At 46.7% G+C, this 18,634-nt stretch overlaps 1 protein-coding gene across 1 annotated transcript; it reads right to left on the reverse strand.

Annotated features, from left to right (window-relative positions):
• Positions 1-1,180: 1,180 nt before the first annotated feature.
• Positions 1,181-12,530, reverse strand: dtnbp1a (dystrobrevin binding protein 1a). The gene is made up of 10 exons (XM_080540842.1): positions 12,407-12,530; positions 11,774-11,824; positions 11,193-11,255; positions 10,847-10,907; positions 10,343-10,475; positions 8,849-8,981; positions 8,671-8,693; positions 8,231-8,410; positions 2,687-2,869; positions 1,181-1,806 (listed from the first exon to the last, which is right to left on the reverse strand). Exons 1-10 carry the CDS (start codon positions 12,460-12,462, stop codon positions 1,496-1,498), a joined length of 1,194 nt encoding a protein of 397 aa, XP_080396968.1. The 5' UTR covers positions 12,463-12,530; the 3' UTR covers positions 1,181-1,495.
• Between the last annotated feature and the right edge of the window lie 6,104 nt (positions 12,531-18,634).

Genomic DNA, 18,634 nt, shown 5'->3' on the forward strand with positions numbered 1-18,634 from the left:
CTAAACCTGACACACTAACAGGCCCTGACACACTAACAGTATCTGGTATCTGAAAAAAAAGTCTCATGATTCAGTTACCCTAACCCTGTTAGACCCTTAACCCTAGACCTAGTCCTTAACCCTAGACCTAGTCCTTAACCCTAGACCTAGTCCTTAACCCTAGACCTTAACCCTAAACCAAGTCCTTAACTCTAGACCTAGTCCTTAACCCTAGACCTTAACCCTAAACCAAGTCCTTAACTCTAGACCTAGTCCTTAACCCTAAACCTAGTCCTTAACCCTAGACCTAGTCCTTAACCCTAGACCTTAACCCTAAACCAAGTCCTTAACCCTAGACCTAGTCCTTAACCCTAGACCTAGTCCTTAACCCTAGACCTAGTCCTTAACTCTAGACCTAGTCCTTAACCCTAGACCTAGTCCTTAACCCTAGACCTAGTCCTTAACCCTAGACCTAGTCCTTAACCATAGACCTAGTCCTTAACTCTAGACCTAGTCCTTAACCCTAGACCTAGTCCTTAACCCTAGACCTAGTCCTTAACCCTAGACCTTAACCCTAAACCAAGTCCTTAACCCTAGACCTAGTCCTTAACCCTAGACCTAGTCCTTAACCCTAGACCTAGTCCTTAACTCTAGACCTAGTCCTTAACCCTAGACCTAGTCCTTAACCCTAGACCTAGTCCTTAACCCTAAACCTAGTCCTTAACTCTAGACCTAGTCCTTAACCCTAAACCTAGTCCTTAACCCTAGACCTAGTCCTTAACCTACCTAGACCTTAACCCTAAACCTAGTCCTTAACCCTAGACCTAGTCCTTAACCTACCTAGACCTTAACCCTAAACCTAGTCCTTAACCCTAGACCATAAACCCTAAACCTAGTCCTTAACCCTAGACCTAGACTATTAACCCTAAACCTAGTCCTTAACCCTAGACCTAGACCTAGTCCTTAACCTACCTAGTCCTTAACCCTAAACATAGTCCTTAACCCTAAACCTAGACTATAAACCCTAAACCTAGACCCTAAACCTAGACCCTAAACCTAGACCCTAAACCATAAACCTAGACCCTAAACCATAAACCTAGACCCTAAACCTAGACCATAAACCCTAACTCTACGTTGGAGACAATCAGCCACTCTGTACATTTAAAACAACTTTATTTATCTTATATAAATGTGTCACATGGAAGGGGGGAATAGAATACTGTAGAATAGATTATTTAAAAAGAACACTTGATTTCTTTAAAGGGATGCGGGAGGGGGAGGAGTCAGGATAGAGGAGGGGGAGGAGTCAGGATAAGGGGAGGAGTCATGATAGAGGAGGGGGAAGGGTCAGGATAGAGTAGGGAAGGAGTCAGGATAGAGGAGGAGGAGGAGTCAGGAGAGTAGGGGGAGGAGTCAGGATAGGGGGAGGGGTCTGGAGAGTAGGGGGAGGAGTCAGGATAGAGGAAGGGGAGGAGTCAGGATAGAGAAGGGGGAGGAGTCAGGATAGGGGGAGGAGTCAGGATAGAGAAGGGGGAGGGGGAGGGGAGGGGGAGGAGTCAGGATAGGGAAGGGGAGGAGTCAGCATAGGGGGAGGAGTCAGTGGGGCTGTGGAGTCGCTGTCGTCAGAGTTCTTCAGCTCCGCCCCCAGCGTGTCGGCCTGCACCTCCTCCTCATCTGATTGGATCAGAGGTCCGTCACTGACGTCCTCCTCCTGCCCCTCTGTGTCCTGATTGATGGAGTCGCTGCAGGTGGACGACAGCTTGGCTCTGGACTCTGATTGGCTGGGAAGCTGCAGGGACGTCTCCCATGACCAGTCAGGATCTGGACCTGCATGAGGAGGCGTGGCCTGGGGTCAGTTTAAACACTGGTGTGGTGGCTGTCCTGGGGTCAGTTTAAAAACTGGTGACAGATATATTAAATTACATTTTACATAAATAACTATTGGCAGATGATTTCTTTATGTTTTTGTGAATTATACCTATATTATAATTATATTAGATATGTTTAATAACTCCCATCATTCAGTGATCAGACTAGTGACTAATCCTGCTCTAATCCTGCTGTAATCCTGCTGTAATCCTCCTCTAATCCTGCTCTGAAGATCATGGCAGACCCCTTCCACCCCAGCCACGGCCTCCTCACCCTGCTTCCCTCTGGAAGAAGGTTGCGGCTGCCTAAGGCACTGAAGGCCCGCCACAGGCTCAGCTTCTACCCCTCAGCCGCCAGGCTGATAAATGACTCTGGCTTCCCCCTCCCCCCCGCCCCCAAGTCTGCCCAGGACTGAACTGGACTCACTGTAAAAACTCTGCACTGCACTTTATACTGCACTATCCAATGCACTGTTGTCTGTCCTGTGTTGTTGTTGTTGTGTTGTCCTGTTTTTTGACATGTGAAAAAAAGTATAAACGCACTTGCTGTGGTGACGAAGCAAATTCCTATGTGTAATGCATAGTGGCAATAAACTGAATCTGAATCTGAATCTGAATCTAATCCTGCTCTAATCCTGCTCTAATCCTGCTCTAATCCTCCTCTAATCCTCCTCTAATCCTGCTCTAATCCTCCTCTAATCCTGCTGTAGTCAGTGTTGTGTATTAACTCTGCAGACCCGCCACACAGCTCTGAACACCGTCAGCTGACCTGAGGCGAGCCATGATGATGTCATCAGACCTGACCTGAGGCGAGCCATGATGATGTCATCAGACCTGACCTGAGGTGAGGGATGAGGCGATGCTGATGTCATCAGAGTTGATGACGTCATCAGAGTTGAGGAACACGTCGAGGGCCTCGTGGTCTAAGACGTCGGTCACGTCCATCTGCTCCAGAGCGTCCTGCCCCCCCCCAGCCCTGGCCCCGCCCCCCCCGGGCCCCGAGGCCTGGCTGCTCACTGGCTCTGTGGGGTAAACACAACACAGGGTCAGTTAGGGGTCGGGGTTGGGGTCGGGGTCAGGGTAGAGGACTAACCGTGTGTGTGCAGGTCGACGTCAGGGTTAGGTAAGGGGAACTTAGATTACAACTGCCAATGGCAGTGAAAGTGCTCGGGCACACAAAGAAAAGGGCATCCTTTCTCCTCTATATTTTTTACTTTAGGCCTTTGTCATTTGTCTTTTTTTCTCCTTCCTTCTCCCATCCCCGACCCTTGGGTCTCCGGGTTCAGGTAAGTACAATAGGTACGTTTTTGTAGTAATTTTTTCTGATTTTTCTTCTCCTTTCTATACCTCGTTTAGTCCACTTGGAAAGGTTGTTTTCTCAGTCTGTTTTTTTTGTCCAATAGGTAGCGGATTCCAGACCCGAGATGGAGAAGTTATCGCTGCCATGTTGCCTAAGGTGATTATACAATGTTGTAGATTTATCAGTTTTAGTAATTGTGTATATATGTTGTTTGAGTCTTTCTTTTAGACTATTTTTGGTTTCCCCAACATATAACTTATTACAAGTTTTGCACTCAATAACATACACTAGGTTAGACGATTCAAGCCCCATGGACTGTAATACTGGGGCACCCAGGTTTGTATGAATGTTCCTGATAAACTTCACCCCTCTATAGTATCTGTCGATCCCCCGTTCCTTCTTTCTGCTCAATGATGCGTGCACCAGTATATGTGTGGTGGCCTGGGAAAACCCGTCGGATGTCGCTGGCGTTCGTTTGTGGCAAAGAGCAAAAATAGATGGAAATCGCGATTTTGGCGATTTTGATATTATGTGGTATTCTAGTACTTTGAACTCCATACTACATTATGGTGAATAAACATTTTAAGAAAACAAAAGAGAAAGTACTTATTTTTATGTTTTTGTGGTGGGTAGTTTGCTAGAGAAACAACGTCATGTTGAACGTGTCTCATTCTCAGTTAAGCAACGCACGCACACATGAGCGAAAGGAGAGACGATACTTCCACCTGTGTTATTGCCAGTTTACTTTTTTTTTTTATAAATTTGTTTTTCAGATTTTATCCCTTTTTCACCCAATTTGGTAGCCAATTTAACCCAACTTAGCATCCAATTATCCCCTGCCTATTGCATAGGATCCGCCGCACGACCCCGTGGCCGGCAGTCCCAGAAGAGGCCGCCAGGCAGACTAGGCTGACTGGCTCCTCGAGCCCAGTACCGTTATTCCGGCGCCCAGGGGGCGGTGTTGCGCGACGGATCCTAGTCCAGAAATACTCCTATACCGCCCTCGGAAGCGGCCGGCCAATATGCCGCTTCCCGTGTGCCTCGGCCATATCTGGATCTGGCGAGCCGGGATACGAACCCCGGCCCCGGTGGGCAGCATGCACTAGTGGCCAGTGCGTAGACCGCTACACCACCGCGGGGCCTATTGCCAGTTTACTGATGCTCACAATAAGCATAAAGTAATAACATCTTAACTAGAAGACACACAAATGGATCTGTCCCTCGCATACCGACGAGGCGAGCAGACTAACACCGCATCACAAGCAGACAAACGAGACCGGCCGATCTGCATAGGCTCCTCCCCCGACTCGGAGGAGAAAGGGGTAGTAATGACCTTTCACTTTTTTTGACATGATACATTAAAATGCTCATAACTTTTTAAAATAAAGGGCTATCTCAGTCATTCAACCAGTTATGAATAGCTGAGAACTTCTAATTTATGGAAATATAAAAAATGAAAATGTCAAAATGCCACCATGTGAAGGGTTTTCCCAGGCCACCACACATATCTCCGAGATTCCTGTTCCTTTTAAAAGCTGCTATGATGTTAAAATTGGCCATTGGCTCAACCACTTCCTGTAATGTATTAAAATTCCTCTTCACCATGGTGTTAAGGGTCAGAGAGGTCGGGGAAAAGGTGGAAACAAAAGGGACAATCTTGTCGTTACTCTTGTTTCTCCCTCTAGGTCCATTCTTCAATCCAACGCCATATTTTACTTCAGATCTACGGAGGAAGGTCCTCCCATATCCTCTGGATCTAAGGGCTCCAAATAAGGTTTTTGTTGCAGTCTCCTCATCCTCCTCCACTGTACAAATCCTTTTGAATCTTATTAATTGGGATTTAATGATTCCTCTAAACGTATGTTTAGGATGATAACTCTCTTTGTGTAAGAGTGCGTGTGTGTCCGTTGGCTTGAAGTAGACCCTTGTCCCCAACCTCCCTCCCCCCTCCTCCCCCCCCATAATAAAAACCTCTGTGTCTAAAAATTCAATCTTTTCTTTTTGCAGATTGTATTTCACAGAAATTGAAGTATGGTGTGAGTTCAGGATATCAATAAATTCTCTGAACTCTTGTTCCGTATGGTTCCATATTCCAAAGATGTCATCCAAGTACCGGGTATACCCCGTTGGTTTCTTTGGGCATTTGGGGAAGACAGTTCGCTCCCAGTCTGCCATATACGGTAGATGTTTGCATAGGCAGGAGCGAACTTCTTCCCCATTGCCGTCCCGTGTACCTGCAAAAAATGCTTTGAATTGAACTCGAAGTCATTCCTAGTCAGGCCTAATTCTAAGAGTGTAAGGAGGGCCTCATCTGGTCTGGCGGGGTCTGGATATTTAACAAAGATGTCTCTGACTGCCCGTAGGCCAAGTTCTGTCTTAATGTTAGTGTAGAGGGCATCTATATCTATCGAGAAGAGCATTGCACCAGGTAAGATATGTAATTGTTTTAATTTTCCAACAAATTTGTAGGTATCTTTTATATAGCTGTCATGTAATTGTGACAGAGGATTGAGATAGAAATCAATATATTCTGCTATACGATAGGATTCACTCCCGCAGCCCGAAACAATCGGTCTGCCAGGGGGGATTCGGTGAGGAACCGTCCACGTCTCAGGATCTTTATGGATCTTCGGTAGAAGATAACATTTTCTGGGGCGTGGAGGGTCCTCACCAAACAGATAGTATTTTTGTTTAGCACTAATCACCTTTTTCTCCCACAGGTTTTGTACAATGCCCCGGATCTTCGTCTGCGTCTCCAGCTGCAGTGAAGTGGTTAAAGGTAAGTAGTGTCTACAATCGTTTAGTTGTCTGTTAGCTTCTGTTAGATATTGATTTCTATCCATGATTATTATTTTAGATCCCTTATCAGCAGGTTTAATTACAATATCTCGATTCATTTTTAATTGTTTTAATGCTCTTCTCTCTTCCTCCAACAGATTCTGCTTCTTTTCTCTTTTTATTGGAACCCTTTCAAGACCCCGGATGTCCTGCCTAATGAGTTTTCGAATGGGGTCCCCAACCGACTCCCATTCAGGCTCCCAAGATGAGGGACTGATAAATGGCTCACGGGTCATCGGTGGAGGTCCCTCTGCAAATCTTGTTTATCCACCGCCAGTGGAGTAGGAATAAAAAAGAGGCCCTTTTCCAGCAGCTTTTTCTCAGGTTCAGAGAGATTAAAAGTAAGTGATACATTTAAAATGTTAGATTGGCTGGGGGTGAGTATTATCGGTGACCCACTTTTAGTTTAATTGTTTCATCCATGATTCTAGTACTTTCTCCCCTGTTCTAGGTGTCCAATGGACCGGGTCCTTTGGCATCACCTCAAAGTCCTCAATCCCTGTCAATACCCTATAATTCAACTCCAGCAGGTTGTTAGTCTGTTTCAGAAGGGACTGTATCTCAGGTTCGAGTTTTGTCGAAAATTGTATCAAGGGTACAAAGAATTCTGCTTGTGGGAAAATCCTTTTGGCAGTTGCTATGAGGGCCCCAAATTGCTTCTGGATGGTAGTCATCTTGTTTCCCCCTAGACCAGGGGTCGGCAACCCGCGGCTCCGGAGCCGCATGCGGCTCTTTTGCCCATCTTCAGTGGCTCCCTGTGGCTTTGACCACAAATGGAAATTAACAAAGATTATTTATTTTTTACATTGCCGCGGTCTCTCTCATTGAACTACAACTCCCTGCTTACGTTGTACGAGGGCCAATAGGATTCGGATATGTTGGCACATGACTAGTATTATACATTTTGACTGGACCCAACATGAGACTGGATGTGACAGGTGTTTTTCAAGAGTAGACCTATATCCACAGGGATTGACGAAGTACTGCGGCAGGCAAAGCAAGAAACTATCCACATTGTCTACAACTTGATTTATATACAGACATCGGCGACGCACATCGATGAACGGGAGCTTCCCAGTGAGCGCTATTTGCCTACTTTTAAATGCAAAAAGCGGCTTGTCTTTAGCTCAAACCGTTTCAGAATTATGAACTTCTAAAGAAGGTATGATATTTGGGAGCGCCGGCGTTCCTGTGGGTCTGAGTGAAAAGAGGACGAGGGAGGCTAGTTTTCATTTGGTACTGGAGTCTACAGTCTGTCGATTTGTCTATTTTTTGGCTGACGATCTCTTGGTTTGCTCACTTCCTCCGGATGAAATTACAAACTTATCCATATTTTTTATCAGGCTAGTATAGCCAGATAAAAGTATCAACCCACCTGTTAAAAGGCACCAGAATACACGAAATTGCATCTACTCTGTTAAAAAAAAAAAATGGGGGGGGGAACCCCCCAGACCCCCTTTACGCTATCCTAGTGTTTCACTTTTGTAAAGCACAATACGTTTGCATTCGGTTGTATGCATATGTGCTAAGGCTTATGTATTTGTAGCCTACTTAGTAGATAGTAGGCTAATATAGCTTATATAGACACTTACAGCATGTTGCCTTCATTATAAGGCTCCAGACAGATTTGTTTTTTAGTTTTTTGGTCCAATATGGCTCTTTCAACATTTAAGGTTGCCGACCCCTGCCTAGACAGTTGTTCAACCCGACTGAAAACACCACTTTTTGGACTGTGGGAGATGGATCCAACTTATCCAGGATGCACTTTAGATGGAAAATGTTGGCACCTGAGAAGCTGTCCACCTGCATGTGTGTATGATTGTATTCTGGAATCCTGGAAAGATTTGAGTCCCCCATCATAATAATTGGTTTGCGGATTTCTAGAGACCAAGCCACTGCCTTCTGGAAAGTATTTGGATGGCGAGTAGGTATCCTTCCCACCACCGAGCTGACAGTTCCCCTCCCCACTGTCAGATCAGCCCCCACCTCTGCAGATACTGTTTCTCTGCCACTGCTTGACATTGGGATTAGGCTAGGGATGTCTGATTCTCTCACAACCACATTATTGAACACACCTCTACCCTTCTTTTTTCCTTAATGTCAGCTGGACTGTCAATCCATGTTTCATTCAACCCCTCCACCTCCGAGTCTTCCAAGGGACCCAAGTCGAAAATGGATCGGATCTTAGGGTCAGGTAAGTACATGTTATGTAGGGTCGGGGTCAGGGTCAGGGTAGAGGACTAACCGTGTGTGTGCAGGTTGAGGTCAGGGTCAGGGTCAGGGTCGGGGGTCAGGGTAGAGGACAGGTAGTGGTCCATGTCCTGGCGGAAGGCCTCCTCATAGAACCTCTGTCTCTCCTTCAGCTGCTGAACCTGGACCTGCTCCTCCTGCTGCACCTGCAAGGCATGCTGGGAGTCCAGCTCCCCTACACACACACACACACACACACACACACACACACAACAACGCTTCGACACTGAGCTGTAGTGACCCCACCCTCACCACATACTGAGGAGAGGAGAGGAGAGGGGAGGGGAGGGGAGGGGAGGAGAGGAGAGGAGAGGGGAGGGGAGGGGAGGAGAGGGGAGGGGAGGGGAGGGGAGGGGAGGGGAGGAGAGGAGAGGAGAGGAGAGGAGAGGAGAGGAGAGGAGAGGAGAGGAGAGGAGAGGAGAGGAGATTCTGTACCTTTAAATGCCTCCAGGTCTTTCCTGTGGAGACGACAAGGAGTTGGTTAACTAGCAACACAACACTGGACTAGAGGGTTAGGGTTAGTTAGGGTGTCTGGGTGTTGTAGTTTAGAGGGTGAGGGAGTCTGGGTGTTGTAGTTTAGAGGGTGAGGGAGTCTGGGAGTTGTAGTTCCTACCTCTTCTTCCTCCTGTAGTTCTCCAGCTGCAGCAGCTGGTGGTGTTGGAGGCTGAGTTGGTCACTCTGGCCACACAGGTTCTCCAGGTACGCCAGCCGGCTCTCCATCTCCTCAAAGTCTCCCTCCAGGTGGGCTAGGAGGACACGCCTGTTAGCCAGGGACGCTAACCCTAACTATAACTAACCCTAACTAACTATAACTATAACTATAACTAACCCTAACTAACCATAACTACCCCTAACTATATCTAACCCTAACTCTAACTAACCTTAACCCTAACTAACTATAACTAACCCTAACTAACTCTAACTAACCCTAACTAACCCTAACTAACTATAACTATCCTTAACCCTAACTATAACTAACCCCAACTATAACTATAACTAACCTTAACCCTAACTATAACTAACTATAACCCTAACTAACTATAACTAACCTTAACCCTAACCCTAACTATAACTAACTCTAACCCTAACTAACTATAACTCTAACTAACCCTAACTAACTATAAGCCTAACTAACCCTAAATATAACTAACCCTAACCCTAACTAACCCTAAATATAACTAACCCTAACTAACTATAAGCCTAACTAACCCTAACTAACTCTAACTAACTATAACTCTAACTAACTATAAGTCTAACTAACCTTAACTAACTCTAACCCTGACTAACTATAACTCTAACTAACTCTAACCTTAACTAACTCTAACCCTGACTAACTCTAACTCTAACTAACTCTAACCTTAACTAAATCTAACCCTAACTAACTCTAACATTAACTAAATCTAACCCTAACTAACTCTAACCTTAACTAACTATAACTCTAACAACATTGACCAGGCTAGACACAGTAAGCTAACATGTCATTCCTTCTAAGATTATCTGCCCTCTAGTGGCCACACAGCATCACAGCACCTCAGCACTGATACCACACACTAGTAGACCAGACTAGTAGAACACAGACTAGTAGAACACAGACTAGTAGACCAGACTAGTAGAACACACACTAGTAGACCAGACTAGTAGACCAGACTAGTAGAACACAGACTAGTAGAACACACACTAGTAGACCAGACTAGTAGAACACACACTAGTAGACCAGACTAGTAGAACACAGACTAGTAGACCAGACTAGTAGACCAGACTAGTAGAACACACACTAGTAGACCAGACTAGTAGAACACAGACTAGTAGAACACAGACTAGTAGACCAGACTAGTAGAACACACACTAGTAGACCAGACTAGTAGAACACACACTAGTAGATCAGACTAGTAGAACACAGACTGGTAGAATACAGACTAGTAGAAGGCAGAGTTTGGGTTAACAGACCAGAGTAGTAGAAGGCAGAGTGAGGTTAACAGACCAGAGCAGTAGAAGGCAGAGTGAGGGTTAACAGACCAGAGTAGTAGAAGGCAGAGTGAGGGTAACAGACCAGACTAGTAGAAGGCAGAGTGAGGTTAACAGACCAGAGTAGTAGAAGGCAGAGTACCGATGCGGGTGGTGATGGTCTGCAGGTCGTTCAGGAAGGAGGGTAACTGCTGCAGCTGCTCCTGCAGGTCCGACAACGCTGCTCTCCTCCTCGCCCAATGAGCTGTCAGCATCACCACCTCCCCATCCACCGTCTGAGGGGGGGGGGGGGGGGGGGGGGGGGGAAGGAGGGAGGGGGAGGGAGGGAGGGGGAGAGAGGGGGAGAGAGGGTTAAACTGGTGGTTTCGTACCTCTATGGCTTTGGATGCAGAGTAGGGTCAGGGGTCAGGGTAGGGTTGGGGGTCAGGGTAGGGTTGGGGGTCAGGGTCAGGGCTAGGATCAGGGTCAGGGCTAGGGTTAGGGGTCAGGGATAGGGTCAGGGTTAGGGGTCAGGGCTAGGGTCAGGGGTCAGGGCTAGGGTTAGGGGTCAGGGCTAGGGGTCATATGAATGAATGATGAATGAATGGTCTTTATTGTCATTAATACAGTACAGGTACCATACAACGACATTTAGGATAGTGTTTACCTCTCCAGCCTTGGCGCTCTCTTTCGCCCTCCTGTGGAGAGTCACCCAGGCGTCTTCATACCTGCAACACGTGGAACCAACCAATCAGGTTGCATATCTTCCGCTGACATCATTCTGTATAAGTCAACCCCTAGTCTCTAGTTCTTAGTCTCTAGTTCTTAGTCTCTAGTTCTCAGTCTCTAGTTCTTAGTCTCTAGTTCTTAGTCTCTAGTTCTTAGTCTCTAATTTCTAGTTCTTAGTCTCTAGTTCTTAGTCTCTAGTTTCTAGTTCTTAGTCTCTAGTTCCTAGGGTTAGGGTTATTCTCTAGTTCCTAGGGTTAGGGGTCAGGGTTAGTCCAAACACCCACCGACTGAGCACCTCCACTCCAGCAGAGAAGTGAGGAAGATGAAGATGAAGATGCTCTTCCTGTCTGAGAGACAAATACAGGTCACATGACTCCACAGACACACACCAGGTTCATATTGTATAAGCAGGTACAGGTGAACTATCTGTCTGTCTGCCTGCCTGCCTGCCTGCCTGTCTGTCTGTCTGTCTGCCTGCCTGCCTGTCTGTCTGTCTGTCTGCCTATCTATCTGTCTGTCCTAACCTTGTCCTTACCTGGGTTAGGGTTAGAGGTACCAACCTTGGTTGTCTGTCTGCCTGTCCGTCCACATGTCTGCCTGTCTCTGTCTGCTTGCCTGTTCTGTCTGCCTTTCTGCCTGCCTGTCCATCCACATGTCTGCCTGTCTGTCTGTCTGCCTGCCTGTCTGTCTGTCTGTCTGTCTGCCTGCTTGCCTGTCTGCCTGCCTGTCTGTCTGTCTGTCTGTCTGTCTGCCTATCTGTCTGTCTGTCTGTCCTAACCTTGTCCTTACCTGGGTTAGGGTTAGAGGCTAACCTGGTCCTTACCTGGGTTAGGGTTAGAGGGTTACCTGGGTTAGAGGTACTTACCTCTGTTTCTTCTTTATTTTCACATCTTTAGATTCCCCCAGAGTCTTGATGCTGCGGTGACACACAGGACACATTAACAACTGTACACATATATGATTATATATATGATTATGATTGATTAATATATATTATTACTGTGTATAAGAATATGATGTATTATTACTGTGTATATGAATATGATGTATTATTATTGTTATTGTGGGTTTGAAACAGAATGTGTCCGTCTAGCGCCATCACATGACGGTCAGCTGAGACTCATAACTGTGGCTGCGTTCGTAAACTCGCTCTGGAAATCTGATCAGCACTCATGGAATGCCTCTTGTCCAATCAAATTACTTGGTCTCTTTATGACGTTGTACCCAGTGTGCGCTCCGCCGCTCTCAGAGCGAATTTGCGAACGCAGCCAAAGCTAGTAAAGCTAACGGCTAACAGGAGCTGATACGTACAAGACAGCGTTTAAATAGCAATTTACAAGACAGACAGACAGACAGACACACACACACAAACAAACAAACAGACAGACAGACAGACAGACAGACAGACACACAGACAGACAGGCAGGCAGGCAGACAGCTAAGAGGCTAATTAGTTGCAGGTTAGGGTTAGTTAGTTAGTTGCAGGTTAGCTGCCTACCCAGAGGTGAAGTCCTGCCCCACCGTCTGAAGCTTCTCTCTGAAACTCTCAAACATCTTCTTCTTCTTCTTCTTCTTCTTCCTGGTTCATCCAAGCAGCAAAGGGTTTCAGGTTGTTATTCTGGGTTGTTGGGGTGAGCTGCGTGCTGCGTGCTGCTGTCAGCCAGCGGGTTGTTGAGGAGAGTCAATGTTGCGCTGTCCTGCGCTGCGCTCCGCGTCTGACGATAGGCTACAATATAATAAAAATAATAAAAACACGAAAATTAGCATTTTGCTGTCGTAGTACCCAACCTGACACACACACACACACACACACAACTCCAAATTGTTGTTAAATCAGCATCATATCCAGCCTCTCCTTAATTAAGAAACCCAACCTGGACCCCTCCAACCCCAGTAACTACAGACCTATTTCCAAGCTCCCAGTCGTGTCCAAGCTCCTGGAAAAGGCTGTCCTCAGCCAGCTGTGGCCCTACCTCCAACAGAACAACATCCTGGAGAAGTTTCAGTCTGGCTTCAGACCTGGCCATAGCACTGAGTCGGCACTTTTAAAGGTTTGGAACGACCTCCTCCTCATCACAGACTCCAGGAAATGTGCTGCCCTGGTCCTCCTGGACCTCAGCGCAGCTTTTGACACTATAGACCACGCCATCCTCCTCGATCGCCTCCAGCAGGAGGTTGGCATCACCAACACCGCTTTGTCGTGGTTCAAGTCCTACCTCAGCAATAGAACCCACGCCGTCCACATAGCAGACAGCTCCTGACAAGCCAACCTCACCTGTGGGGTCCCTCAGGGCTCCATCCTCGGTCCCATCTTGTTCTCCCTCTACATGCTCCCCCTATGTCTAATCCCTCAACGCTACAAGATCTCATTCCACTGCTATGCGGACGACACCCAGCTCTACCTGTCAATCAACACTGACGACCCCGCCGATCTGAAGCGCCTGATGGACTGCCTCCGCGATGTGAAGGAGTGGATGGCCCAGAGCTTCCTACAGCTGAATGAGAGCAAGGGGGAAATCCTCCTCATCGGCAACACCACCGCCATCACTCAGCTCAGCACCAACATGGGAAGCCTGTCCACCCTTGTCAGACCACATGTCAAGAACCTCGGTGTCCCCCGCGGTGGTGTCCCCTACGCACTGGCCACTAGTGCATGCTGCCCACCGGGGCCGGGGTTCGTATCCCGGCTCGCCAGATCCAGATATGGCCGAGGCACACGGGAAGCGGCATATTGGCCGGCCGCTTCCGAGGGCGGTATAGGAGTATTTCTGGACTAGGATCCGTCGCGCAACACCGCCCCCTGGGCGCCGGAATAACGGTACTGGGCTCGAGGAGCCAGTCAGCCTAGTCTGCCTGGCGGCCTCTTCTGGGACTGCCGGCCACGGGGTCGTGCGGCGGATCCTATGCAATAGGCAGGGGATAATTGGATGCTAAGTTGGGTTAAATTGGCTACCAAATTGGGTGAAAAAGGGATAAAATCTGAAAAATAAATAAATAAATAAACCTCGGTGTCATCTTTGACTCTGAGCTTAACCTTGACAGACAAGTGAGCTCCGTCGTGAAGGCATGTTTCTACCAACTACGCATCATAGCCAAGATCAAGTCCTTCCTCACCCCCAGCGACCTGAGGAGGGTCGTCCTCATGCTAATCTCATCTAGGCTCGACTACTGCAACTCACTCTATGCTGGACTTCCTGATAAGACCATCTACCGCCTGCAGCTAGTCCAAAATGCCGCTGCCAGGCTGGTGTCAGGCACCAAAATGAGGGACCACATCTCCCCTGTCCTCATATCCCTTCACTGGCTCCCAGTGAAGAAGAGAGTGAAGTTCAAAATCTGCACCTTTGTTTTTAAAGCTCTCAACAGTCTCGCCCCACCCTACATCAAGGACCTCCTGGACCAGTCTACCTCCTCAAGGCCCAGACCCAGGCTCAGGTCCGACGCCCAACTCAGCCTGAGGGTCCCACGTACCAACCTCAAGAGGAAGGGTGATCGTGCCTTTGCGGCCTTTGCGGTGATAGCGAGTACGTTGACGTGACGTGATCCAAGATGGCGCCGTCCATGGCTGCTATGGTGTTACAGTTTGTTGTGTTCTAAAAAAAGCATAAATGCACCTTCTGTAATGCCAAAGCAAATTCCTATATGTGTCAAGCATAATGGCAATAAACGTTATCTGAATCTGAATCTGAATAGCACCGACCCTGTGGAACGTGCTCCCTTCTGCCATCAAGTTTGCCCCCACTCTGGACTCCTTTAGAGCCAAGTTAAAAACCCACCCCTTCCTAAATGATATTCCCTAAGTCTACTCCCTATTTGTTGTCATATTGCAGCCATTTGCTAAAATCAATTAATTTCATTTCTTTCCTCGTTCATGCACACACAGCACCCAATATTGTCAGAAAAACACAGACTTGTAGACATTTTTGCAGATTTATTACAAAATAAACACTGAAATATCACATGGCCATAAGTATTCAGACCCTTTGCTCAGTATTGAGTAGAAGCACCTTTTTGAGCCAATACAGCCATGAGTCTTCTTGGGAATGATCCAACAAGTTTTTCACACCTGGATTTGGGGATCTTTTGCCATTCCTCCTTGCAGATCCTCTCCAGTTCTGTCAGGTTGGATGGTGAACGTTGGTGGACAGCCATCTTCAGGTCTCTCCAGAGATGCTCAATTGGATTTAAGTCAAGACTCTGGCTCGGCCATTCAAGAACATTCACAGAGTTGTTCTGAAACCACTCCTTCGTTATTTTAGCTGTGTGCTTGGGATCATTGTCTTGTTGGAAGGTGAACCTTCGGCCCATTCTGAGGTCGTGAACACTCTGGAAAAGGTTTTTGTCCAGGATATCAATGTACTTGGCTGCATTAATCTTTCCTTCAATTGCAACCAGTCGTCCTGTCCCTGCAGCTGAAAAACACCCCCACAGCATGATGCTGCCACCACCATGCTTCACTGTAGGGATGGTATTAGGCAGGTGATGAGCAGTGCCAGGTGTTGTCCACACATACCGCTTAGAATTAAGACCAAAAAGTTCGATTTTGGACTCATCAGACCAGAGAATTTTATTTCTCAGAGTCTGGGAGTCCTTCAGGTGTTTTTTGGCAAACTCGATGGGGGCTTTCATGTGTTTTGCACTGAGAAGAGGCTTCCGTCGGGCCACTCTGCCATAAAGCCCCGACTGATGGAGGGCTGCAGTGATGGTTGTCTTTCTAGAACTTTGTCCCATCTCCCCGCTGCATCTCTGGAGCTCAGCCAGAGTGATCTTTGGGTTCTTCTTTACCTCTCTCACCAAGGCTCTTCTCCCCCGGATGCTCAGTTTGGCCGGACGGCCAGTTCGAGGAAGAGTCCTGGTCAGGGCTCTACAGTGCGACCATTTCACTCGCATTTGCGACTAAAAATACATCTGTGCGACTAGAGAAATAAATTCACGAGCACACGTGCGAGTACAGATTTTAAATTATTTTTATTTATTTTTTTATTTTTTTTTATTCTAAAAATAAATCTGCGCGAACCGTGTGGCCACATTTTAAGCCGTCAGCCAGCCCGCTACGACCACGGGAAGTCATGTTAAAAGTGAAGTTACTTCTGTTAAACTGGCGCTAAGCTAACATCGCTAATCGCTAACTCCCTCCTGGGCCTTAAAGAGACAAGCGCCCTTTTCTCATCTCAAGCTTCATTAGCTTCATTAGCTCACCACATCTACAGATTTGGTCCCACACACTCCAGATTTGAACCCAAGGTTACAACCAGGGTTAACTACCCAGGGTAGAAAGTAGAAAGCTCTCAGACCTTCAGAACCCATTGAAAGTAGTGGAGGTACTCCAGAAGTCCAAATGCATCTCTAATCCTAGGAAACCCTAGGAAGCAAGTTGCCTAATGGCATGAAAATGCAACATGTTGTACTTGAGTGTGGCAGAGAGGTGGGACCCCCGGGGATGGTGGTGTGCTTACAGCTAGCCGCCGCAGAGGCACCGTGCTGGGCTGGCCACCTCCACATGTCACCACCCGGGCAGCATGGGGCTGGGGACTGGTCATCTGGATGTGGGGTAGTTTAATACCCCTAGATGTGGAGTTGTCTGGCCACCGTGTGTGACTGATGTAGCCTGACCCAGCAGCAGGGAGGTGGGCAGCATGGAGACAGACCTATGCATGGCCTGGCTGGGCTGCTAGCTGACAGACCTAGCCCTAAAGCCTGGCTGGGCTGCTAGCTGCTAGCTGACAGGCATGACATGGATGAATGAATGAACATGCTGCTAACCAGGAGAACTTGACACAGCTAGTTACCATAATACAATGCCATCAACTCTGCGTCTAGTAGGGCTGTAGGCATGGGCCAATGTGTGATTTTGGTGCAAAAATTGCAAAATCACTAATAAAAATGTGTTATAATTACATTTTTCACTGTGCTCCTAAATTTCTTTGTGTGCCCCTAACATTTTTCATTTAGGAGCACATGTGCTCCTAGTGAAAAAGGTTAGCGTAGAGCCCTGGTCCTGGTCATCCCAAACTTCTTCCATTTAAGGATTATGGAGGCCACTGTGCTCTTAGGAACCTTAAGTGCAACAGACATTTTTTTGTCGCCTTGGCCAGATCTGTGCCTTGCCACAATTCTGTCTCTCAGCTCTTCAGTCAGTTCCTTCGACCTCATGATTCTCATTTGCTCTGACTTTACACTGTGAGCTGTAAGGTCTTCTATTGACAGGTGTGTGCTTTTCCCAATCAAGTCCAATCCATATATTTAAGCACAGCTGGACTCCAAGGAAGGTGTAGGCCCATCTCAAGGATGATCAGAAGAATTGGACAGCACCTGAGTTAAATATACAAGTGTCACAGCAAAGGGTCTGAATACTTATGGCCATGTGATATTTCAGTGTTTATGTTGTAATAAATCTGCAAAAATGTCTACAAGTCTGTGTTTTTCTGACAATATTGGGTGCTGTGTGTGCATGAACGAGGAAAAAAAATGAAATTAATTGATTTTAGCAAATGGCTGCAATATGACAAAGAGTGAAAGATTTAAGGGGGTCTGAATACTTTCCGAACCCACTGTATGTGTGTGTACACTATATATTTATATATGTGTGTGTGTATATATATTATATTTATATATGTGTGTATATTTATATGATACGGTGTTCCATCAGTCGAACACATTGTGTGTTTGATATTATCTCAACACACCAGGCACGTGCCGTGAGCTTTTAGATTGGGTAAGCATAAGATATAGAAATACACATAATTACACATACACGCTATCAGTGAACGCAGTTTCAAGGAAATGCAATTTTGATGCCCTAGAACCCGCTAATAAACTGTAGTGTCACTTTGTGATCAGATTACCAAAAACAAAAAAAACAGTTGCCAGTTTCGACTATATCAGGGGTGCTCATTGTTCAAAGATCTTTTCAAGTAGCCAGCCTGCTGAAATCTACAAGTCCAGTTTCAACATCGCAAACGCACACATGCACAACACAGACACACACCGTTTCCATCCTCCATAGTAAACTCACAACACACTTTCTTTTCACACTTTGTCACACAGGCACTTGACATCACATCACAAACCCTCCCTCTCAAAGTACTCAAACCATATAAACAAGCACAGATCGCCACCAGCCTCGCGAATCATATAAACCGCTCATACCAGGCTTGCTAGCGACTCTCCCTTTCTGGGTGTGAACATCGGTGAGCGGGCGGCCGGGCGGCCTTTAGCCAGTAGTTGTGTTTTTCCAGTCCAGTCCAGTCTACGAAATCCCTTTAGGTCGCTGACAGTAATGTCCATATTCACAAAATCAAGCAAGTTATCCTTATTGATTATTATTATTTAGATCGTTTGAGCTAGCTGGCATAAGCTATTCTGCCGGGCGAGAGGTGAAATGTTAAGTGAACTTGAAAGTGATAAGAGCCAATCAGTAGCTCTTATCGGAATGAAAGAACTACTCTGATTGGCTGTAAGCATGCTTACCCTGGTCACATTAAACAGCGGGCTGAGGCATCGTAAAAAAATAAAAAAGACATTTTCACGCATTCGAATGTACGCGAGGGAAAGCAGAGAGAGGACTGCTTGCAGAGTAGGAAGTGCTTACTCCTACAGGTAGCGCTAAAAATACAACGTCAAAATGAATGACTCCTGCTGCCCTGGGACCTAAAATACGACTCTTTTAATGAAAACAAACAAACGGTTACATGCACTTTTATTTTAATATTTTCACAGTCCTTTT

Source organism: Nansenia antarctica (assembly GCF_963989245.1).
Source record: "Nansenia antarctica genome assembly, chromosome: 10".
NCBI lineage: Eukaryota > Metazoa > Chordata > Actinopteri > Argentiniformes > Microstomatidae > Nansenia > Nansenia antarctica.